At 41.1% G+C, this 25736-nt stretch overlaps 1 protein-coding gene across 1 annotated transcript in view; it reads left to right on the top strand.

Moving 5' to 3' along the window:
- LOC124777519 (serpin B6-like) overlaps positions 1-25736 on the top strand; it is a 90680-nt gene that overhangs the window by 32677 nt on the left and 32267 nt on the right. Inside the window, exons 2-4 of the mRNA XM_047252965.1 lie at positions 1486-1596; positions 1983-2162; positions 23155-23362. Of these exons, the coding sequence (XP_047108921.1) occupies positions 1519-1596; positions 1983-2162; positions 23155-23362 (466 nt within the window). The 5' untranslated portion in view covers positions 1486-1518. The remainder of the gene's footprint in view (positions 1-1485; positions 1597-1982; positions 2163-23154; positions 23363-25736) is intronic.

Below are 25736 nucleotides of genomic sequence, written 5' to 3'. Positions count from 1 at the left end.
ACAGATTTGGTGCTACATATTTTTGTAGTTTCTGTCTGATTGTGCTGTAAAAGGATCTGTTATTGTTTCTCTTAAAATCTTTATCCATTTGTGTAAGTTGGTTCTTTTCAAATAGTCTTTTTACTGATCTAATGAGTTTTGCTGTAGAAGATCTTTGCTGTTTAAACTCCAGGTAGTCCTTATCACTTTTGGTTGAGTGCCATTTCTTCCATGCCTTCATCTTTTGTTCTATTGCTTCCTCACATATCTCATCCCACCATTCGTGTTTCTTTCTCTTCTTCATTTTTGCGACTTCTTGAGCAGATCTTATCATTCCTTCGTTTATATCTTCCCATTTATCCGAACATATAACTATGTTTTGACAGAATTCTTCTCTTTTCTCTTTCAAGATGTTTGCGTCTATCTTTTGAGTTTTCCTGTTTTGTATTTGTTTCTTTCTTTGTGGTATGAAATTTAATTTGATTGTCGATAAGTAGTGGTCAGTTACAATGTTTGCCCCTTTCCGAACTCTCACATTCATTATTTCTTTTTGATTATTGTGTGTGATGGCTTTGTGATCTATATGGAACTCTCCAATACTTGTGTTTGGTGATTTCCATGTTTTCTGTTTTTAGGAGGTTTTTTGAAATTTGTAGACATTAATTTTAAGTTATGCCCCTTGCATAGTTCTATTAATCTTTCTCCATTTCTGTTTGTCCTTTTGTGAGCTGGGTAGTTTCCCACTGTTTTTTTGTATTTTTTTTCTTGGCCTATTTCTGCATTGAAGTCCCCAAACAGTATTTTCACATTTGATGTTGGAATTTTAGAAAGTTCGTGGTCTAGAGATTCCCAATATGTATCTACTTTCTGAGGGTTTTTCTTATTGTCATTGTTGATGGGTGTGTGGCAATTAATAAGTGTATAGGTTTTACTTAGGGCGCGGAATCTGAGAAAAGACAGGCGTTCATTAGGTGACTGGAAGTCAGTTGTTGAGTTCACCCAGTTAGATTTCACGATGAAGCCTGTTCCAAGGTGGGGAAGGCCTCTTCCACATGGGTTCCAGCCTTTCTTTCCTTTAAATATCCTGTATCCTTCATAATCCATTAAATCTTCATCTGTAGTTACATTATTAATTGCTTCCTGCATTTGTTTTTAAAAATTTTCTAATAAAAATTCTGTAAAGCATGTACTAACTTGTTCCATGACAAAATAGCTTTGGTTCATTTTGTACTGTAGAACTTGATAAATGAATAAATATGTAAACAAAAATAATTATTAATGTGTTTAGTTATATTCTGTTGGTAACATAATGTCTCTAGTATTTTCGTAACTGTTTCGTTTTCTCGCACATAAAGCTTTATTTTTAGCCTGCTTGTAGGGCTACATTACGTTTCCTTTAAGATGAGTATTTTTAGGGAACCCCTCATATTTACCAGCGACGCTGGAAAGACCTTGTAAAGCAACTGTATCTTCCATACAAGTCGCTCATAGCCGCCTTTTTCTCAGTTTGTCTTTAGGTGGCTGTAATTCCACGCCGCCATGGCTGACGCTCAGGCGGTAGCTCCTTTCGAGGCGATATCCCATTCAAACATCGACTTCACTGTGGATCTGTACAAGGTTAGTATAAATTTTAAAATACTACCCGCCAGGTGCCGAATCAACGACGTCTCTCTGCATCCATGACGCGTGTGGATCGTCGCTCAACAACAACGTCAATGCCCAATTCTAAATAGATAAAGCGGCTACTGCATGCAAAGTGGCGGTGGTGGCAGCGTATCATTTTATGTGGTACATGCGGAGTATCAGATAGAGAAAAGTGAGAGGTGTACCGTTTTCATTAACATGAATGCAGTTGTGCAGTTAGTAGTGAAAGCTTCCAAAAAGGCGATAGGTTTACATAAAATTAATTGTTTATACAACCCCATAGCACAGTAGTAACCAGCAAACCAAAATGTACAACGTAGTTACAAAAGAGCATGAAAATCGCGTGCATATGATTTCAGGTGCTGGCGAATGAACCAGGGAATCTGTTTCTCTCGCCCCTGAGCATTCAAGTAGTTCTCGCTTTGGTGTATTTCGGAGCAAAGGGCGACACAGCAAAAGAGTTAGAGCGAGGTTTGCACCTTCCCAGTGACAAGCAGCTCACAGACAATGGAATCAATGCCCTGATGCATCAGCTCAATGTGAGTACAAAGCACCAGTCTAATTTTATTTCAGATAAAATCTGTAAAAATAAATACGTTACCCGCTTTGGTACAGTATGAAGTATTGCAATTTGAAACACCGTGTATTATTATTATTTGTATTATTATTTATCCGTTGACTCATTTTTAACACGGTATTGTTATAACAAATGTTTAAACAACGTTATCACTATGCTGTGTTTCCTGAGAACCTGATGAACTATTCTGTAGGTGTTCTGCAGTAGCAAACAAACAAGTTTGCAGTTGTGTATCCTGTATGATTTTCAGTTCGTTTCGGGATAACAACGTTGTATGATATTACCGCTGGGACGACGTGTCCCAGACTTTTGTTTCCGGTCATGTGTCAAATCCCTCTATTTCATCATCTACTTGTTGCAATTGGTTTGCAAACTGCCGGTGTTGAAAACAGCGATGGATAATAGGAAGAGACTTACTCGGGTATTCGTTATTATGAAGCTGTTCCAGTAATTATTTTCTTAAATATTGGTTTGGCCTACTAAGGACTACAAGAAAGACCTTCTGTATTCTTTCTTTTCTCCATTCTTTCTATCCAGCAATTGTTCATTCTTTCCCTATGGTTTTCTCTTCTTTCTTTTGTCCATATTGCACCTGAATTTTTCTTATTTTCTGGAAGCCCTTGAGATGCTTTACTATTTCTCTTTCTTCTATTTCTTCCTTTGTTATTTCCATTTCCCTCAGGTCTGCTTTATCATCTTTTACCCACGTCATTGATATTTTAGGGATTCTGTCAAAGAAGTTAAAAATTGTTTTAGTTATTCTGTTTTCATCCAGTCTTATTAGGTGTCCATAGAATGTAAATTTTCTCTTTCTCATGGCATCTGATATTCACTCTACTTCCCTATAAACTTCTGTATTACTCCTTAGTTTCCATTTCCCATTCTCATAATTTGGTGCCAAGATTTTCCTGTATATTTTCCTTTCTTCCTTTTCTCTTTCACCTGATGGTTTTATTGAATTTTTTTTAAAAAATGCATTGTAATGCATAAAGGATGTTTGGTTTAAACACAGTATTGTAGTGACGAAGTTTTGCTTTTATGGAAATAGATTTCTTATTATGCAGGTTTTTTGTTAGTTAAAGAGCACTTTTATTTTCCTTGCCTTTGCTTGGTTAGCTTCTTTGTGTAAAGCATTTGGTTGTATAATGTCACCTAGATATTTAAATTTTGTAGCTCTCTTTTACTCTGCCATAATAATTTTTGATGTATTTCGGTGCCTCCTTCACATCTGTCATGTACACTGTTTTTTCTAAAGATATATGTAGGCCTGCTTTTGAAGCTATCTCGGGGTAGAAGATTTATCTACATTGTTCCATCTACTATAGATTCAACAAAGATGGCAAGATCATCTGCAAAAAACAGACAATCAAAACTCACATTTCCCCTTTTCTCCCAAGTCTGATTCTTCCAGTCTCTTCCTCTTCTGTTATCTTCCTCCATTTCCTGATAACCTTTTCTAGCACACAATTCAACAGTAGTAGGGACAGTCCATCTCCCTGCCTTAAACCAGTTTTGATATCAAAAGCCTTGGAGACTTCGGCTAAAAATGTCATTATGGATTTTGTATTTGCTACTGTGTCTTTTTTGATTGCCACTGATTTGTTGTCAGTTCCAAACTCATGTAAGGTGTTGAATAATGTTTTCCAGTCAATTGAATAGTATGCTTTTTTGAAGTCTTCGTATGTTATATAAATACTTTTAGATCTCATACTTCTATACATGATTATGAATTTCAGATTTAAAATTTGTTTCACACAGGATCATCCTTTTCCTAATCCTCCTTGGTACTCTCCTAGACGCTGATCCAATTGGTTTTCCAGCCCTTTTTGTAATGATTTTGAAAGAACTTTGTAAGTTACTGGAAGGAGGGATAGTCCTCTCTAGTTGCTGGGGTCAGTTTTATCTCCTTTCTTGTGAATTGGGTGAATTAATGCTATTTTCCAATCTTCTGGTATAGCTTCAGTTTCCTATATTTTTTGTAAGACTCCATGCAGCTTCTTGACTGTTCCTGCTACTGCAATTTTCCACATTTCACCCGTTACCGAATCTACCCTGGGGGCCTTGTCATTCTTGAGATATTTAATGATATTTTTAATTTCATCCATGCTGGATGCTTCTGAGTTTGTGTAACTATACCCTGGATTTTGTTATTGAAAATTTGCTCTTGGTTACTCACAATTGAACAATTTACTGAAATAGCTTGCTAATATTTGACAGTTTTCCTTGTGGTGTAGGGCTAATTTTTCGTCTTCATTCTTGAAGTACAAGATAGGTAACTGGTATGTTAGGAGGGTTTGTTTAAAAGTTTTATAGAAGTTCCTAGAAAGAATTATTATTATTGAATAAAAAGTTTTTGGGTTTCCAACAGCGTCAAGTAATTATAATTACACAAGCTTTTGGCCAAGCACTCCTTGGCCTTTGTCAAGTGGTATGACTGCTACCAGTGGGCTGCTGGTACGCCCCTTACATACACTAGCTGCTGACTGTGAAGTCACTGGTGACTGTGGCATCTGCATGTAGGGGCATGTGTTGACTCGGCATTCGATGCGCCCACTTCACACTCGCGATTGCTGGATCCCAAAGCATGCTGAGCACCAAGAGACCATCACTGTGTTGGGTGTTATTGGCGATTTTATTTCAATTGCTTCTTTAATCACGTCATCCCAGAAAACTTTATAAGGGGCGTACTGGCAGTCCATTCCCAGTCATACAACTTAACAATATCCAAGGGTACTTGGCTGAAAGCTCATATAATTTTAATTTTTTGACCCGGTTGGAAACCCGAAAACTTTTTATTCAGTAATACAGCCGCGAGACTTTATTACGTTAATTGTTACTAGTATCGGCAATTCCCCGTTATGGAGACTGCTAAGACCCAATCGATCTTTATTTTCGTTATGTTTGTAATCTGTTTGTATAGTTCTTTTGTTAGTCTCTTTGTACGGACTCCCTCTTTCTGAAGTGGCCAATATATATTTCTCATTATTTTCCTCTCCTGTTTTTCTGTCTCCTTTTTTCCCCTTCTCTCCTTGATTGCTGTTGTTTCTGAGGCGTAAAAGGCCTCTGGTAAGACTACTGTATTATAGTGTCTTAATTTGGCATTGATGGAGGTGCTTCCTTTGTTGCACTGGTTGCATGTACGAGGTGCGACAATAAAGTAATGAGACTGACGTGAAAAAAAATGTTGCTTACCGTTTTAGTCAAGTTTAGTGTTGTCTCCTTCAAAGTAGTTCCCATCTGATTGCACACACTTTTCCAGCGCTTCTGCCATTGTTGGTAACATTTCTGGAACTCATCTTCTGTAATATCCTCCAAGACCCTCGTCACAATTTTTTGGACATCTTGTGTTGTTTGAAAATGGTGTCCCTTGACCGCCGTTTTGCCTCTTGGAAATAGAAAGAAGTCGCATGGAGCGATATCTGGTGAATAAGATGGCTGTGGTAATACTGAAATTTGTTTTGAGGTTAAAAATTGCTGTACTGCCAGAGCAGTATGGGATGGCGCATTATTGTGATGCACAATCCAATTATCAGCAATGTTGACATGGACACGAAGAACTCTTTTAGGAAGTCTTTCTAAAATTTCTTTGTGGTAGTATTGGTTAACTGTTTGTCCAGGAGGCACCCACTTTTTATGAACAACTCCCTTGGAATCAAAGAAGCACACAAGCATGCATTTCACTTTTGCCTTGGACATGCGAGCTGTTTTTTTTTTTTCTTTTTTTTTTTTCTGGGTGATCCATTTGAGCACCATTGCGAACTTTGGCGTTTTGTCTCTGGATGGTACTGAAAAAAACAACTTTCATCACCAGTGGTAACACGGCTCAACAGTTCTGGATTGATTTTCGTTTGCTCTAACAGATGGGCTGCCACATTTTTTCGTGTTTCTCGCTGTTGTGGTGTGAGATTTTTGGGCACCATTTTTGCACAAATCTTTCTCATACCAAGATCTTCAGTTATTATTAGATAAACCGTTTCTCGATTGATGTTCAGTTCTTCTGCAATCATTTTCATGGATAATCTTCGATCAGATCGTACGAATTCATGCACCCTGGCCAAGTTGACATCCGTCCGTGAGGTTGATGGTCGTCCACTGCGTCTTCATCTTCAACATTCGTTCTGCCTTCACTAAACATTTTATGCCAACGAAAAACTTGAGCTCTTGACATAACCTCCTCTCAAAAAGCCTTCTGAAGCTTACCATAAGTTGTCGTCGCGTTTTCACCCAATTTAACGCAAAAAGAAATGGCATACCGTTGCGCAATATTATGCGGTTCCATTTCCGTGATGAGAGACAGAAACAGGTGTTAACTTATTACAGCACAACTCATGACTGAGCAGTTGCATCGATGTGCCACTTTGACTAGAAGCAGCTTATAGACCAAGGTCAAAGATATTGTGCCTACGCAAGCCTGCAGGGTTGCCACATCTTGCAAACAAAATGTCTCATTTCTTTATTGCCGCACCTCGAAACTCTGTATGCTTTCCATAATTTTGTGATTCTTTCCTCATTGAACATCCATTTCACTTCCGTTTATTGTGTAAGCTCTCCACGGTACTTATAACTTTCTACCTTCTTATCTTTCCGTACGCAGTTGCCAGTGGGTGTCTGTCTGTGGATTTTCTGTCCATATACTGTGTTTTTTCATAGAACATTTCGTGTTTCGCGTAGTGTCTCTAGAGCTTCTTAGGTTTCTCTCCTGTTATTTGTTACGATGGCTATATCACTAGCAAAGACCAGAGATTTTGTATTGACACTATTCCGTTGTGTTTCGGTGTCTTTACCTCATTGACTCCTTTGTCGCATGTCCTGATTAATTTCTCTAAAACTGAATGAAATAAAATGGAAGACAGGCCATCTTCCTGTCTCGCTCCTGTCTTGGATTCGAATAGTTTGCAGATCTCCTCCAAATGTTCAAATGTGTGTGAATTCCTAAGGGACCAAACTGCTTAGGTCATTGGTCCATAGACTTACACACTACTTAAACTAACTTATGCTAAGAGCAACACACACACCCATGCCCGAGGGAGGACTCGAACCTCCTGCGAGAGGGGCCGCACAGTCCGTGACATGACGCCTCAACCCACGCGGCCACTCCGTGTGGCAGATCTCTTCCACGAATTTCAGTTTGGATGTCGTACTTGTTAATGTTTCCTGGGTTAGCTGTCTGTTCATCTTCATTTGAAGAGTGTTTATCTATGGAGTCGTAGGCCTTCTTGAAATTTAGAATTGTTTCTGTGGTGTTCCTCGACTTTCTCGTTGTCAATATTGTTCTCAGACACCAATCTGTTCACTTCGTGATCTTCTCTTCCTCAACTTTGCTTAGTATCTCCTATCTGTGGATCTATCTGAGGCTCCAGTCGACTTAACAGGGCTCTGGATAGAATTTTGTATGTGACAGGTAGTAGTGAAATTCCTCTGTATTTATTACGGTCTGTTTGATCTTTCTTGTGGAGAGTGCTGACTCGCACTCCTATGATACTTTTCCTGTTACTGAGGAAAAATGGTTCAAATGGCTCTGAGCACTATGGGACTTAACTGCTGTGGTCATCAGTCCCCTAGAACTTAGAACTACTTAAACCTAACTAACCTAAGGAAATCACACACATCCAAGCCCGAGGGAGGATTCGAACCTGCGACCGTAGCGGTCGCGCGGTTCCCTACTGTAGCGCCTAGAACCACTCGGCTACTCCGGCCGGCGTTACTGAGAAGGTTAGATGATTCTGTGTATCTTGGGTGAATTGTTTTCGGCGTCTAACCTCCAGATTTATCAAATAAGCCCATCTTCTCCATCTACTTTGTTGTTTTTCAGTGATTTTAATATGTTCACCATTTATTCTTGTTAGGCTTTGTAATCCAGGTTAGGATCTGACTAGTTTCTGCATGCAAAGCTGCGTGCATTATTCCGTTGTGCGATACTTGCAAATCGGCAGGACCATGGCTGAGATCTTCCGCGTGTTTCCTGTGCATTTCACTTCTCATCCAACGTACTATCTTGGTGTCAACTATTTCTGTGAAAGGCCTTGGATCTGTCCCCGATGTTTCTGCCAGATTAAATAGCCTGTAATTAATGTCTGTAGTTATTATTTCTCAATAGAATGCTCAATATATATATATATATATATATATATATATATATATATATATATATATATATATATATATATATATATATATATATGATTACTCTGAATTTAACTTTCATATGTCTGGCAAAGGTTGTTTAGACCTACTTCCAGACTATTTTTCTACTACTGGGGAATATATCCTAGAAAAAGTAAATATCTAATACTTCCGTGCAAACTCTGATTCTCTTATTTTATCACGATTGACTTTTCTCACAATGTAGGTACGAATCAACCAAGTATTTGGCATTCAAAGGTGAAAGTTGTTGATTGTAATTTTGGGAAAGGTACCAGCCGCAACTAAAAACGACTTTGTTTTAATGAATACCACCCCAACTTGCTTCTTAAATCAGTGGCGTTCTCTCCCCTGTTTCGCGAGAATACAAAATGAGGAGCCTTTCTCTGAACTTCTTTAATGGTCTCCGTTAGTCCTATCCGGTAAGGATCATCTCGTGCTGTAATATTCTGGGATCGACAAGCGTAGTGTGTGCGATCTCTGTACTAGATATCTGCCGATAAAACGCAATATTTGTTTCGCCATCTCCATGACACTGTTCATAAATGTAATCAAGAGGAATTTTATTGAATAGACACCTTTTTAAATTTATATCATTTGTCGTGTAATCGAAATGTAGAGGGATCTGTTTTTAGTACCCATATGGAGGATCTCACACATTTTATTGCTCAGGATCACACTTCTCGCACCATGCAGATATTATATATAAATCATATTGCAATTCGTTTTGATTTTCTGGTGGCTTTAGACGGATAACAACGTCAGCAAATAAACAGGGCTTCTCATATTGTCTTCAAAATCCGTATGTATTATAAAACTGTAAGTACGTTCTACATGTCCTCTTATACCACTGGATCGATTTCAACCGAACTTTGCAAACATATCACTTGTTACTGCTGTTGTGGCCTTCAGTCCAGAGACTAATTTGACTGGTTTGATGCATCTATCTATGTTATTCTATCCTGTGCAAGATTCTTCATCTCACAGTACCTACTGCAACCTACATCCTTCTGAATCTGCTTAGTGTATTCATCTCTTGGTCTCCCTCTACGACTTTTATCCTGCACGCTGCCCTCCAATACTAAACTGGTGGTCCCCTGATGCCTCATCAGAACATGTCCTACCAGCCGATCTGTAGCACCACATTTCGAAAGCTTCTATTCTCTTCTTGTCCAAACTATTTATCGTCCGTGTTTCACATCCATACATATCTACACTCCATACAAATACTTTTAGGAAAGACTCGCTCACACTTAAACGTATACTCGATGTTAACAAATTTCTCTTCTTCAGAAACGCTTACATTGTCAGTGTCAGTCTACATTTGATATCGTCTCTACTTCGACCATAATCAGTTATTTTGCTCTACAAATAGCAAACCTCGTACGCTACCTTAAGTGTCTCATTTCCTAATCTGATTCCCTAAGCATCAGCAGATTCAATGCAACTACATATCACTTCTGTCCGGAAAGAACTACTGTGGGGATAAGAAATACATACGTCTCAAAGCGGTGTGGATGGAAAAGGAGCGTAGCTCACGACGTGCAGACAGCCAGACTATATTCATCCATATTTGATAACGAGAGCACTTAGTGGCCTGCAACCATCTTTTTACATAGTTTCAGACCTTTGCGAGACTTCTTTCAGCTGAACAAACCACAAAATGATGAAAGGAGAAATGTTTCTAGCTTACTATGTTTTTGTTGTTCATGGAGTAAAACAGCCGCATAAGACATGACCTTTTAATTTATTAATTATTCACTACCATCTCTATTACGTACACTTTTGTAGACATTATCGACATATATCACCTGAAAAATGATATCATTGCGCAACACGAAGTGCAGGAGATATGATGTTATAAACAGAGCTGCGTAAAAGCGAAACTGTAGAGTGAAATTCGCTAGAATGCTAGGTGAAATAGCTACACAGGTGTGTAATACATATGTGAAATACACTCACACACACACACAAAAAAAAAAAAATCGCAACACCAAGAAGGAGTTGTGCGAGGTGAACGGAAGTTGGTAGGCGTGTTTCTAAATCTGAAAGATGACGTTTATTAAAATTTCGTGCTGATCTCATAAGAGTTGTGCTAACAGCGCCTCTATGAGGATGCAAATCAGATTTGCTTCAAATAAGCGCTGTAAAAAATGTTTGAAATGGCTCTGAGCACTATGGGACTTAACTTCTGAGGTCATCAGTCCCCTAGAACTTAGAACTACTTAAACGTAACTAACCTAAGGACGTCACACGCGTCCATGCCCGAGGCAGGATTCGAACCTGCGACCGTAGCAGTCGCGCGGTTCCAGAGTGTAGGCCTAGAACCGCTCAGGCACACCGGCCGCCGCGCTGTAACAGGCGTGAGCGTTAGTTACCTTTGAGATTGGACTTAGTGAGCTGATGTCAGTCAAGAAGAATGCTCTTAAGACATTACCAAAGGTTCGCAGAGTTTGAGCAAGGTTCTGTAATAGGGCTACGAGAAGCTGGATGTTCCTTCTGCGATAGTGCAGAAAGTCTGGGCAGGAATGCAGCCACTGTACATGACTGCTTCCAGCGATGGTCACCTGAACGGTCTCGGGACGGCCACATGGCAGGAGCAGACTACCAGTCTACAAGACAGTGGACACTTTCAGTTTTGTGCCTAATAATGTTTCTCAAGAGGAGCTACTCACTGGTCCAATCACATTTGTTGGATGCAAGATTAATTTTTCATGTACGACTACTGAACTTGTTCCTGGTAATTCATGGTTAACACTTGCCATAGTACGAGGTAGTTATAAAGCACTCGAAGGATTGGAATCGTACTATGGCAGAGACATTATAGCCTATCGTACCTTTTCAATTGGTGTACAAGGTGATAGGAACTATGGAACTGGTGTGGTACATACTGATAAACCATTTTCAATATATACAAGAAACAGGAGACGTGTTAATGCTAACGAAAGAGTGAATGTTTGGGCCAAGATTGATGGTACTTTATCAAATTATATTAAAGTACAAGGTGATATTACTGTATACTATCATTCTTAATAAAGAGAACCATCCTTATCCATCCCGTGAGATTTTTTTTAGTGCAGAAAGTCTGGGCAGGAATGCAGCCACTGTACATGACTGCTTCCAGCGATGGTCACCTGAACGGTCTCGGGACGGCCACATGGCACTACTGAGAGGGGAGACCTTCGTGTTCGGCGTATGGCTCTGGCGCATCATACCGCGTCTGCAGCATCAGTTCCAGCAGCATGTGGCACCACAGTGACACAACGAACAGTCACGAATCGGTTACATCAAGAACACATCCGACCCAGAAGCCCTGCAGCGTGCACTCCACTGACCCCAAACCGCCGTCATTTACGAGCGAGAGCTCATTGGCGGACGAAGTGGATATCTGTTGTGCTTCCTCGTGAAAACCAGTTCTGCCTTGATGCCAGTGATGGCCTTCTGTTGGTAAAAAGGAATCCAGAGCGCACGCAACCAACTTCCTGTCTGCAGCCTAGACACACTGGACCTACAGCTAGAGTTATGATCTGGGATGCGATTTCGTATGAGAGCAGGGGCAGTGTCGTGGTTTTCCCACGCACCCTGATTGTAAGGGAGTGTTTTCCCATCAAGTGTTGCAGGCATGGAACTCCATCCCACAAACTGACATGCGGCACCTCTATGGCACAATGCAAGCTTTCATTCAACATTCTGGCGGTTTCACAAGTTATTAGTCTACCAGCTTTTCACATTTGCAGTGGCTTTTCTTGTTCTTACCTTAACTTGCGATCTTGCAACGTTAATCACTTAACTTCACTTGGACAATTGTATTTCCGAAATTTCATTGCTCTACATTAATTATTTTTTGGTGTTCGGATTTTTTTTTCCACAAGTGTATATGTGATATGCGTGTCCACGTACAAAGATGCAGTTAAAAAGAACGTCCTAAGCCTCTGGATCGATTTGAATCAAACTTAGTAAACATAGTTAAATGGTTCAAATGGCTCTGAACACTATGGGACTTAACTTCTGAGGTCATCAGTCCCCTAGAACTTAGAACTACTTAAACCTAACTAACCTAAGAACATCACACACATCCATGCGCGACGAAGGATTCGAACCTGCAACCGTAGAGGTCGCGCGGTTGCAGAGTGAAGCGCCTAGAACCGCTCGGCCACACCGGCCGACGATAAACATAGTGAAACATCCCCTTTGAACAATTATACATGACTGTGCTTAAACTGACACACTTTAACTGGCAGTAGTGGCGCTCGCTGTATTGCAGTAGTTCCGAGTAATGAAGATTTTTGTGAGGTAAGTGATTTGTGAAAGGTATAGGTTAATGTTAGTCAGGGCCATTCTTTTGTAGGGATTTCTGAAAGTCAGATTGCGTTGCGCTAAAAATATTGTGTGTCAGCTTAAGCACAGTCCTATATAATTTTTCTAAGGGGACGTTTCAATAGTAATAACTATCTGGAAAGAAACGTTATGGGGATGAGAACCTCCTATTGAGGTGGTGGTGATAATGCAGAGAAAGAAGAAGGGAGGAGGTGATTAGGCAGACAGATGGTTCAAATGGCTCTAAGCACTATGGGCCTTAACATCTGAGGTCATCAGTCCCCTAGAGTTACAACTCCTTAAACCTAACTAATGCAAGGACATCACACATATCCAAGCCCGAGGCAGGATTCGAACCAGCGACCCTAGCAGTTCCGGAATGAAGCGCCTAGAACCGTTCGGCCACAGCGGCCGGCCGGGGCAGACAGAGAACAGGAAGATGGCGATGGACAAAGAGATGGGGAGCATGAGGTGGACAGAGAGAGGGGGAATTGGGAAATGGACAAAAAGGGAAAAGGAGGAGGAGGAGCTTGACAGAGCGAGGGAAGAGGACGAAATTTGACACAGAAAGGAAAGAAATTCCAAATTTGTGGTAAGTTCCTATGGAACCAAACTGCTGAGGTCATCAGCCCCTAGCCTAACACATTACTTAATCTAATTTAAACTACTTTCGCTATGGACAACATACACGTCCATGCCCGAGGGAGGAGTCGAACCTCCGACGGGAGAAGCCGCCCGAACTGTGGTAGGGTGCCCCTGACCGTGCAGCTACCCCTTGCGGCGAAAGGAAAGAGGACGAAATGGACAGAGAGAGGGGGGACGAGGATATGGATATATAGAGAGAGAGGAAGAGATGGACAAAGAGAGGGGCAGGGAGAGATGGACACAGAGAAGGGGAGAGAGTTAATGGACAGAGAGAGGAGGAGGAGGAGATTGAAATGAAGGAGGAAATGGACAGAGGATGGACAGAGGGGAAAGGAGCAGATGGACAAAAGCGGGAGGAGCAGATAGACGCAGAAAGAAAAGAGACGAAGATGGACAGGGACAGGGAGGAGGAGGAGATGAACAGAAAGAGGAGGGAGATGAACAGAGTGGGGGAAGAGAAGATGGGCAGAGAGAGGGGAACAAGGAAACGAACTAATGGAAGTCTGGAATAAATACATACGTTGGCAACATCGGGTAGTCAGCTAGTCATTTGTATAGTTGATAACAGCACTGGCCCTATAAAGCTTCCTTGTGGAACGCTAAATGTAACTTTAGTTTCAATAGCTGGCTTCCCGTAACCTTTTTCTCGTACCAAATCACGAACCCAGCCGCAGAACTGAGTCTATACTCAGTAGGTAAGTAATTTATTAGAAGCGAATTATGAGGAGCAGTATCAGTCAGCTTGAGATGTTCTGTCAATAGCACTCATTACTTCTGAAAATAAAGGATCAGTTTCACAAGAACGATATTTTTTGAGTCCGTGCTGGTAGTTTGTGACTAGATTGTTTTTACCAAGGTGTTTCATACTGGTGGAACAAAATATAAACTCCAACATCATACTACAAATCATGACCTCTGCAGCTTTTCAGTCTTTGAATAAGAACCCTTCCCCGAGTGAGTGGTTGTATATCACTTGTGAAAAACAGAGCTATTTCATCAGCATACAACGAAAGGAATCCGACTGATTTTCAGTCTGAACCAGCCGACATTCCTCTATTGACTTATTTTGTCTCACTATATTGAGTGTATCTGCTTCCAAATTGCTCGTGTTCGTAGTTGTTCTTGATTGGAATTCTGGAATATTTACTCCATGTTATGTCGTGAACGGGCTTCGAAAAATCGCATTTTGTGGTCCACTTTAGTTGCGCTGTCGTCAACATTACTATTGTTATCACACAGTGAAGGTATTGACTGCATTTTGCTCTAGTATACGTACGACCAGAACATCCTTAGATTGCCTGTCACTATTCGAGAGAGTGTCTTTGTGGGTGCTATTAAAAGCATCTTGTACTGAAGTCCACACGACGTTTCGAATATCTGTAAGCTGTCCCCGTGATTAACAATTTTGTGTTCTTCAAAAATCTAGCATGCTTTTTTCAATGCTCCTTCAGTACTGTCCTGCCCTGTTATCTGTACCATGGGACATCTGTAACACTTTACTTGGTAACACTATTCCTCCGAATCTGAGCTACATCTGGTAGACACTTTCATGGTATGGAAGGAAAGGAGACTCGCTCTAATGAAAATGTCAAGAGAATTTTTATCTGTTTTTTTTTAATAGCTGTATTTTTTGTTGGATATGAATGTTACGATTATCAATCTTGCTACAACAATCGTTTGGTTGGGTACTAATTCCAGTATTCATCGAGATATTATTTATTTTCTCACGATTGGACTGTTTTTCACTAAGAGGTCTAGTATGCCATCAAAATCATTTACCATTCGAGTGGGTTCTTAAACTAATTACTAAAAAAATTTTTGGAGAAAGCATTTTTGTAAAATTTCGGGAGCTGTTTCACGGTTATCACCGAATTTAAACATTTATTTTCCCAATCATATTGAGGGCAGATTGAAATCACCACCAGCTACAATTAAATGATTAAAAAAACTAAAAAGCCGCCTCGATTGCGAAAAAAGCACCTTTGTGTTAAGTGTTAACCCAGGTTTCGGTGTGGATAACTACACCTTCTTCAAAACAACAATAAAACCCACAAGTGCCTAAGAAGACCTTTGTCAATGATTTCTACAGGAACGAGTATACAATGTAAAAGGCATATTACTATAAACATAACTAGGTCTACTAGAATTCTTCGGGTCGATTCCACAATGTCAGGTCTTGTAGGCGATGACATCTCGGTCGGCGAAAGATTCCAGTCCAGGTAGAGACGCGTTTTCACAGCGGACAATGACGAGTGTAAACCACCCACTGCCAGCTGCTCCAGTAGCGACATCCAGTGTAAAATTAATTTGACAACCACGAAAGCACTTGTGGGTTTTATTGTTGTTCTGAAGAAGGTGTAGTTATCTACGCCGAAACCTGGGTTAACACTTAACACTAGGTGCTTTTTTCGCAATCGAGGTGGCTTTTTAGTTTTTTAATATATTAACCAACGATTGCTGACGCGCTGCGATGTTGAAGGTTCTGCAATTAAATGAGTCGGTTACTTATTTGAAATTAGACTCAAAATAGCCTTAAACCTTTCAGGAACTATGACATGTGAGTCGTAGGGACGAAGTCGGTGAAAGGAACCAGCTATTAATATATTTCGGTTCTCGAGTATAGCTTCTTTCCATATTAACTCACAGCAAATATCTAATTCACCTTCACTATAAGATAAACTGCTGCTAACAGCTACATACACGCTACCATCAACTGAGTTCTGTTATCCTTGCTGTATCCTGTTAAGTTCCTGATTAAAAATTTAGGCTAAACTTATCTCCGAGTTTAGGAAATTTTCATTACCTACATCGATAAATGCTTCATTGTGTTCTGTGAGAGCTTGGAGGTGTTCCCAACACAGCTGCGACGGTTTACAACTGCAATGTCGATGTTTCCTAGCTAGTCAAAAAAAAAAAAATGTCGGGCAGTTTTAACGGAAAAAAAGAAGCCATCAATCTTCAGTACTAAGTGGACAGTAGCTCTACAGAATTTATAGATTAATTTTATCTTTAACAGACCACAGTTCGAATGTTGGGTTTTATATTGGACAGGGATTACCTCTGCCGATTACGTGTAAACTCATACCACGCCCCCTTTATGTCGCTCTCCGAAGAAAGACTCATCAATCGGCAAGACACAGTGGAACCAGGAGCTCCTCTGAAGTCGTCCAACACACCTCTGGAAGAAACGTCAGAAAAATAAAGTTTCATGGACGATGTTTATATGAAGACCTGTGTTGGACACTCGCAGACTTCTCAGGGATGCCATTTTTGGCAACACTAGTACTAGTATGTTTTTTTATGTTCTCTTTGCTCTGTCCGTGATGGGTTATCTTGCTGTCTAGGTAGCAGAATTCCTTAACTTCGTCGACTTCGTATCATTACTTTTGATGTGTCTGTCTGTCCTCATCTTTGCTACTTTCTACTTCCATTTTCTCTCAGTCCATATTCTGTACTCGTAAGACTATTCTTCTTCACTTTCACTGAGGATAGCATGTCAACAGTGAATCTTAACACTGATATCTTTTCAACTTGAATTTTAATCCCACTCTTGAACCACTCTCTCATTTCCGTCATTGCTTCTTCGATGTATAAATCGAACAGTAGGGGCGAAAAACCACATCTCTGCCTTAGAATTTTTTTTAATCCGAGCATTTCGTTCTTTCTCTGCCAGTCATATTGCTCGGTCCTTGTACCTATTGTACGAGTATATTACTCATCTACCTCTGTAGCTTACCCCCTTTTTAATCTCAGAATTTCTAACACCTTGCACCATTTTACATTGTCGAACGCTTTTTCCAATCATCAAATTTTATAAATGCGTCCCAGTTTTTCTTCACTCTTGCTCACATTATCAACCGTAGTGTTAGAACTGCCTCTCTAGTGCGTCCCACTTTCATTAAGCCAAACTGATCGTCGTCTAACACATCCTCTATTTTCTTCTCCATTCTTCTGTATACTATTCTTGTCAGTAACTTACACGCATGAGCTATTAATCTGAGTTTGAAATAATTAATTCTCGCACTTGTCGCCTCTTGCCGTCTTCAGAGTTGTGTGGATGATATTTTTCGGAAAGTCAGGTGCTACATCGCCATCCTCATAGATTAGACACGTCAACATAGATAATCGTTTTTTTTTTTTTTTTGCCCCTTCCTCGACGATTTTAAAAATTCCTGTGGAATATTACTTATACATTCTGCGTTATTTGAACAGAGTATTCCAAAGTCCTTTAAAATTCTGATTCTAGTGATGGATCCCGTACCTCCTCTCTGTCGATTCCTGTTTCTCCTTCTATCACGTCATGAGATAAGTGCTCCTCCTTACAGGAGACCTCAATGTACTCTTTGCGTCTGTCCGCTCTCTTCTCTACATTTGACTCGGGAATTCCCATTCCATTCTTAATGTTACCACCCTTGCTTTTAATTTCACCAAAGGTTGTTTTGATTTGTCTATATTGTAAGTTAGTCCTTCCAGCAGTCATTTCGTTTTCGATTTTTTCACATTTTTCATGTAGCCATTTCGCCTTAGTTTCTCCAAAGTGATTTGTATATCTGTGTTCCTAAACTTTCCTGAACATTTTCGTACTTCCTTCTTTCATTGTTCAAATGAAGTATTTGTTCTGTTACCCATGGTTTCATTGCAGTTACCTTTCTGATACCTATGATTTTCTCTCCAACTTCTGTGACTGCACTTACTAGTTAAGTCCACTCCCCGTCAACTGAAATTCCTACTGAGTTATTCATCGTCACAGTATCTATAGCATCAGAGAACTGTAAGCGTATCTCTTCTTTCCTTAGTACTTTGGTATTCAAGTTCTACATCTACATCTACATTTATACTCCGCAAGCCACCCAACGGTGTGTGGCGGAGGGCACTTTACGTGCCACTGTCATTACCTCCCTTTCCTGTTCCAGTCGCGTATGGTTCGCGGGAAGAACGACTGTCTGAAAGCCTCCGTGCGCGCTCTAATCTCTCTAATTTTACATTCGTGATCTCCTCGGGAGGTATAAGTAGGGGGAAGCAACATATTCGATACCTCATCCAGAAACGCACCCTCTCGAAACCTGGCGAGCAAGCTACACCACGATGCAGAGCGCCTCTCTTGCAGAGTCTGCCACTTGAGTTTATTAAACATCTCCGTAACGCTATCACGGTTACCAAATAACCCTGTGACGAAACGCGCCGCTCTTCTTTGGATCTTCTCTATCTCCTCCGTCAGACCGATCTGGTACGGATCCCACACTGATGAGCAATACTCAAGTATAGGTCGAACGAGTGTTTTGTAAGCCACCTCCTTTGTTGATGGACTACATTTTCTAAGCACTCTCCCAATGAATCTCAACCTGGTACCCGCCTTACCAACAATTAATTTTATATGATCATTCCACTTCAAATCGTTCCGCACGCATACTCCAAGATATTTTACAGAAGTAACTGCTACCAGTGTTTGTTCCGCTATCATATAATCATACAATAAAGGATCCATCTTTCTATGTATTCACAACACATTACATTTGTCTATGTTAAGGGTCAGTTGCCACTCCCTGCACCAAGTGCCTATCCGCTGCAGATCTTCCTGCATTTCGCTACAATTTTCTAATGCTGCAAGTTCCTTGCGCATTGATTCTTCCTGACTAGTCTCTTAGATTTCAGCCTACTCTTCGCCACTACTACATTGTGATCTGATTCTACATCTGCTCCTCGATACGCCTTACAATCCAGTGATCACACAGGTGGCTTACGTTCGTGTCACCTGTCAGAGTCGCATCTAGACGATTCTCTGTCTGACCATGGTGTAATCTAACTGAAATATTCCCGTATCACGCGGCCCTTTCAAAGTATACCTCCTCCTCTTGTGATTCTTGAACAGAGTATTCTCTAGCTGAAATCTATTGCAGAGCTCAGTTAGTCTTTCTCCTCTTCCATTCCTACTACCAAGCCCATATTCTCTCTTAATCCTTTCTTCTACTCTTCCCCCTACATCTGCATTCCAGTCCCTCATGACTATTAGATTTTCGTCTCCCTCTACGTGTTGAATTACCCGCTCATGTACTTTCTCTACTTCGTCGTGATTTGCTTGCGACGTCGGCATGTATACCTGAACTATTGTTGTCGGTGTTGGTTTGCCATCAGTTCTGATTGGAACAACCCTATCACTAAACTGTTCACAGTAACTCACTCTATGTCCTGCCCTTCCATTCATAACGAATCACACTCCTGTTACAAAGTTATCTGATCAAAAATCCTTGTCTTCTTTCCATTTCATTTCGCCCACTATATCTAGATGGAAACTTAGCATGTCCCTTTTTGAAATTTTTAGCTTCCTGTCATGTGCCAACTTCTGACATTCCACACCCCGACTCATAGGACGTTATCCTTTCATTGATTATTCACTTTTTATCTCATGGTCACCCCCGGAGATACGACTCATTCACATATTTCTTTTATGGCCGAATATACCGAGAATTTCCTTATTCCTTATTTTATCTGTCCACCTAGTTTTCAATATACTTCTAAACCATCGTATATCAAACGCTTCACGTCTCTTTCTTCCGGTTTTCCGCAGTCCTTCATACAATGTTTGTCCAAACGTATCTTCTCAGACGTTTCCTCCTAAAATTTGGGCCATTTTTTGATATTAGCAGAGTAGCCTCTTTGCCTGTGCTAGTCTGGTTTTTACACTGAAGAGCGAAAGAAACTGGTACACCTGCCTAATATCGTGTAGGGCCCCCGCGAGCACGCAGAAGTGCCGCAACATGCCGTAGTATGGACTCGAAGTAGTGCTGGAGGGAACTGACACCATGAATCCTGCAGGACTGTCCATAAATCCGTAAGAGTGCGAGTGGGTGGAGATCTCTTTTGAACAGCACGTTGCAAGCCATTCCAGATGTGCTCAATATCGTTCTTGTCTGGAGAGTTTGGGTGCCATCGAAAGTGTTTAAACTCAGAAGAGTGTTCCTGGAGCCACTCTATAGCAATTCCGAACGTTTGGAGTGACGCATTGTCCTGCTGGAATTGCCCAAGTCCGTCCGAATATACAATGGACATGAATGGATGCAGGTGATGGGACAGAAGGCTTACACACGTGTCACCTGTCAGTCGTATCTAGACGTATCAGGAGTCCCATCTCACTCCAACTGTACATACCCCACACCATTACACAGCGTCCACCAGCTTCAACAGTCCCCTACTGACATGCACTGTCCACGTCCATCCGCTCGATACAGTTTGAAACGAGACTCGTCCGACCAGGCAACATGTTTCCAGTCATCAACAGTCCAATGTCGGCGTTGACGGGCCCAATCAAGGCATAAAGCTTTGCGTTGTGCAGTCATCAGTGGTACATGAATAAGCTTGTTGATGGCCAGCATTGAAATGTGCAGCAATTTGTGGAATGGTTGCACTTCTGTCACATTGAACGATTCTCTTCAGTCCTCGTAGGTCCCGTTTTTGCAGGGTCTTTTTCCGGCCGCAGCGATCTTACCGGTTTCCTGATATTGACGGTATACTCGTGAAATAGTCGCACAGAAAAATCCCCACTTCATCGATACCTCGGAGATGCTGTGTCCCATCGCTCGTGCGCCACTGTAACACCACGTTCAAACTCACTTAAATCTTGATAATCTGCCATTGTGGGAGCAGTAACCGATATAACAACTGCACTAGACACTTGTCTTATATAGGCGTTCCCGATCGCAGCGCCGTATTCTGTCTGTTTACATATCTCTGTATTTGAATATGCATGCCTGTACCAGTTTCTTTGGCGCTTCAGTGTACATCCTTCCTGCTTCGTCCACCATGTGTAATTTTTTTGCTTCCAAGGTAGCAAGTGTCCTTCAATTCTCCTATATCAAGGTTCCCAATTTTGGTGTCATGTTCAATAATCTCATTTATGCTCATTACTTCCTTCTTTCTTCGGTTTAATCTCAATCAATATGCTGTGGTCAGCAGACTCTTCATTCAATGCAGTATGTCCTTCAATGTTTTCAGCGAAACTTGCACTCTATATTGTTCCAACCAAAATTTTGATCTCACTTCTGAAGTCATCTTTTATTTCGGCCATTGTTTCTTCGATGTACAGATTAAACAATAGAGGAATAAAACTACATTCGTTTCTTACGCCCTGTTTAAACCGGGCGCCTCGTTGTTTGTCTTCCGTTCTTATTGCTCCTTCTTCATTCTTATACCTATGTATTTAGACGTCTTTCCATACAGCTTATCCTAATTTTCCTTAGAATTTTAAACACCTCTTGCCAATTTACGATGTCCGACGCTTCTTCTAGGTCGATAATCTTATGATAGATTCTGTGGTTTTTTAAGTCATGCTTCCATTATCAAGTGCAACGTTAAAACTGTCTCTCTTTCACCTTCCTGAAAATCAGATTGACAGACATCTGGCAACTCCTCGATTTTCTTTTGCACTCTTGTGCAATAGCCTGGTAACAGGATGAAAAGAACCATGCTCTTTGATGAGCCAGATCTCAAAACAGTCCACTTTGCTCCCTCACGTAGAGCATGTTTCATAATGGTCTCGCAGGTATTTTATTTAGTCTACTGGAATTGACCAACGGGCTGGATCATCGACAGTCTGGTCTGGCAGCTAAAAATAGTTACTTGTGGCCATACTGGCTACGTTTGGGACCCTTGACTGAGTAAAATAATTACTTTTTTTCTGCTGTCATAGGTTTCGTTTTATGTTTAATTTAGCATACTCCAACGCGATTTGAGCGTTTTCTGCTGATCTTCAGGCGTTTAAACATACAGAAACTTGTTACTAAAAAATGAAATGTCTTAAGCTAAGTCAACATAGGTCTTTGTTCAAATGGTTCAAATGCCTCTGAGCACTATGGGACTTAACATCTGAGGTAATCAGTACCCTAAGACTTAGAACTACTTAAACCTAACTAACCTAAGGACATCACACACATCAGTGCCCGAGGCAGGTTCAAAATGGTTCAAATGGCTCTGAGCACTATGGGACTTAACATCTGTGGTCATCAGTCCCCTAGAACGTAGAACTACTTAAACCTAACTAACCTAAGGACAGCACACACATCCATGCCCGAGGCAGGATTCGAACCTGCGACCGTAGCAGCCGTGCGGTTCCGGACTGCACGCCTAGAACCGCTAGACCACCGCGGCCGCCTCCGAGGCAGGATTCGAACCTGCGACCGTAGCGGTCGCGCGGTTGCAGACTGTAGCGCCTAGAGCCGCTCGGCCACACCGGCCGGCAGGTCTTCGTTTCCTTTACGCTGCTGGTGTGGCTGTTGATGTATTTGGAGGAGGGCAGGGAGCAATAGATGGCCACAAATTGACATTCAGTGTTGTATTCTGCTGGTGTGGAGCTGTCTCTCTTGTTTATTACGACTGACACCACAACGATTCTGGCGCCCTAAAGATTCATTTTCATCATTGGTACACTGGCGGGGCTGTCGTGACATGTTACACTATATCAGTGTTTATTTTGGCACTGTTTTTCGACGTAATTCACTGCACAATTTTTTCTACATGCATGTCAACACCATATACAATTGACAGAGTGTGTTAAACGAAACAAAACAAAAAAGTGACTGATAGTAGAAAGAACAAATAAGTAACAAAAAATAAACCCTGTGCAGGGAATGAAAGACGCAGTGAGAAATTTATTGTTTTCTCTACAGTACTTATAACCACAAAAAATGTTACTGCTGTCATCAGTAACTGTTGATAACATATACAGAGATGAAGGTTCTTATCGCTATTACAGTAGTAGTCGTAGTATGCATACAGTAATTAGAACGCCTTAATAAGTTTTACACATTAATGTTAAGTAACTTATTTTTGTAATAATAAACTGCAAATTTTTGTTCCAGGGATCTCAAAACGTGTTACTTGACATAGCCAACAAAATATATCTTCGGAATGGTTCCGAAATCAAGAAGGAATTCAGGCAAACTGCTGACAGGTTTCTTGCAGGAGTTGAGCAGATAAACTTTGCTGAATCAGAACAGTCCAGGAAAACAATTAATGATTGGATTGAAAGCAAAACTCATGGAAAGATAAAAGATATGATTGGGAAAGGTAACAGAGATTTTTAAAGGGTGCTTTTACAAATTCTTTTACTTTTTGCTACTCGCCTGTTTAAGTGCAGATAATAAAGATGTAACAATATCTCTCACCTAATAGCAAAAAAGAGGAAAAAGTCATTCATTATCAGATGTTTTTAGTTCTATTACTATATTTTTTCTCGCAGCCGTATAGTGACTCCTACGCAGTCACTTGCTTTCCTGCAATAGCTAAAGTTTTTGAATTCAGTTCTGTAATGAGTGTAACGTAAATATTGGGATTGAGCTAGACCTGTTGTTATGCTAAATAAGTCACTATTCAAATGTGCAGTATCAAACTCCAGGTGAGAAAGAGATTCTAATCCCATCCCAAACTATTGCGACCTGTACTGTGCTGCAGATTCACTCTCCCCTACCCCATAAAAATGGTCAAACTTTCATCTTCTCACGGCGAGATCTACCTATGTTTCAATATTTAGCCATAGATTGGAACCCCATCTAGTAGTCCCTCAAATCATCTAATCTCGTAAATATAATTGCCGTGTAGTCATTAATTTGTCTAGGTTCGAAGGCTGACACCTCCATTTGATGTTTGAGATGATATTGACGATTGAAACACAGACAAAAGCTATGCGTGATGTTTGTTATCATTCAGCGCAAGATAAAAAAATGCACGACTTTAATATGTGGTCGTCAGTGTAACTGCTTATCAGAATCAAAGAGTCCAGTGTCATCTGAAGTTATCGCTCCCAACTGCCATAACTCACTGAAAACCTCTGGCGGAACTTTGCACTTTAACAGAGTCAGCTTCTCTTATTGTGTTCGCTGGTGACATAATTCTTATGGCATCTACCAAGCCCTTCGTCAGAGTTACGAAACGTCTTCTGAACCAAATTAGCATCTGCACAATTTCTCTCACCCCGCATAAAGTGAAATGCCTGGCACACCTATTAGTGCAAATGTGACAGTGTGATTGATTTTATCAGCCATCACTTCCGTACTCTCCTCTGCCTGAGTGGTTCATTTTAAATGGTTCAAATGGCTCTGAGCACTATGGGACTTAACATCTGAGGTCATCAGTCCCCTAGAACTTAGAACTACTTAAACCTAACTAGCCTAAGGACATCACACACATCCATGCCCGAGGCAGGATTCGAACCTACGACCATAGCGGTCGCGCGGTTCCAGACTTAAGCGCCTAGAACCGATCGGCCACACCGGCTGGCCTGTCTGAGTGGGTGCTTATATAGCCTCTCACGCAACTTTGATATTAACTTCTATTATGGAGCGGTAGGGGACGTGCACTGTGTTTCATACTATTAATTAATCACAATGTAGCTGAAACATAAAATAAATACCAGGTGCCACAGACAACTAAAAATAGCCAGAATAAATGTCTCACTCTGTAGAGTAGTGTGCGCTGGTGTGAAGCTTTCTGGCAACTTAAAACTGTGTCAGACCGGGGCTCGAACTCGGGACGTGGCCTTTTGCACACATGTGCTCTACCAACATAGCTACCCAAGTACGACACCCGACCTCTCCTCAAAGATGCAGTTTCGCCACTTCCATCTTCTACCATCCAAACTTCATGAAGTTTTACATCAGCGCACACTCCGGAGCAGAGTGAAAAATTTATTCTGGAAACATGCCCCAGGCTGGGGCTCAGCCATGTCTCTGGAATATCCTTTCTTCCATGAGTGCTAATCCTGAAAGTTATGCAGGAGAACTTCTGTGAAGTTTGGACGGTAGGAGGTGAGCACTGGCGGAAGTAAAGCTGTAAGGACGGGTCGTACGTCGTGTTTGGGTAGCTGCATTGGTAGAGCCCTGCCCGCGAAAGACAGAGGTCCTCAGTTCACGTCTCGGCTCAGCACACAGTTCAATCTGCCAAGAAGTTTCACTTAAAATATATGTTGATATTACAGTATTGTAGCTTACAACCCTCAGAATGCTCGTAACAAACTTGCCCTTTGTACACAACAGTAATAGTTCTAGTTACAGAACTGCCTCGAAAATCCTACGACAGGAGGCTTGCTGGTAGCTACTCTGCAACTAATGACGACACCTGGCACAGAACCTCATTGGGAGAGTGCTTAGAAAATGTAGTCCATCAACAAAGGAGGTGGCTTACAAAACACTCGTTCGACCTATACTTGAGTACTGCTCATCAGTGTGGGATCCGTACCAGATCGGTCTGACGGAGGAGATAGAGAAGATCCAAAGAAGAGCGGCGCGTTTCGTCACAGGGTTATTTGGTAACCGTGATAGCGTTACGGAGATGTTTAATAAACTCAAGTGGCAGACTCTGCAAGAGAGGCGCTCTGCATCGCGGTGTAGCTTGCTCGCCAGGTTTCGAGAGGGTGCGTTTCTGGATGAGGTATCGAATATATTGC

Source organism: Schistocerca piceifrons, chromosome 2 (assembly GCF_021461385.2).
Source record: "Schistocerca piceifrons isolate TAMUIC-IGC-003096 chromosome 2, iqSchPice1.1, whole genome shotgun sequence".
Taxonomy (NCBI): Eukaryota; Metazoa; Arthropoda; class Insecta; order Orthoptera; family Acrididae; genus Schistocerca; species Schistocerca piceifrons.
Note: the sequence above shows the minus strand (reverse complement) of the source record. Positions and strands in the feature narration are given on the sequence as shown.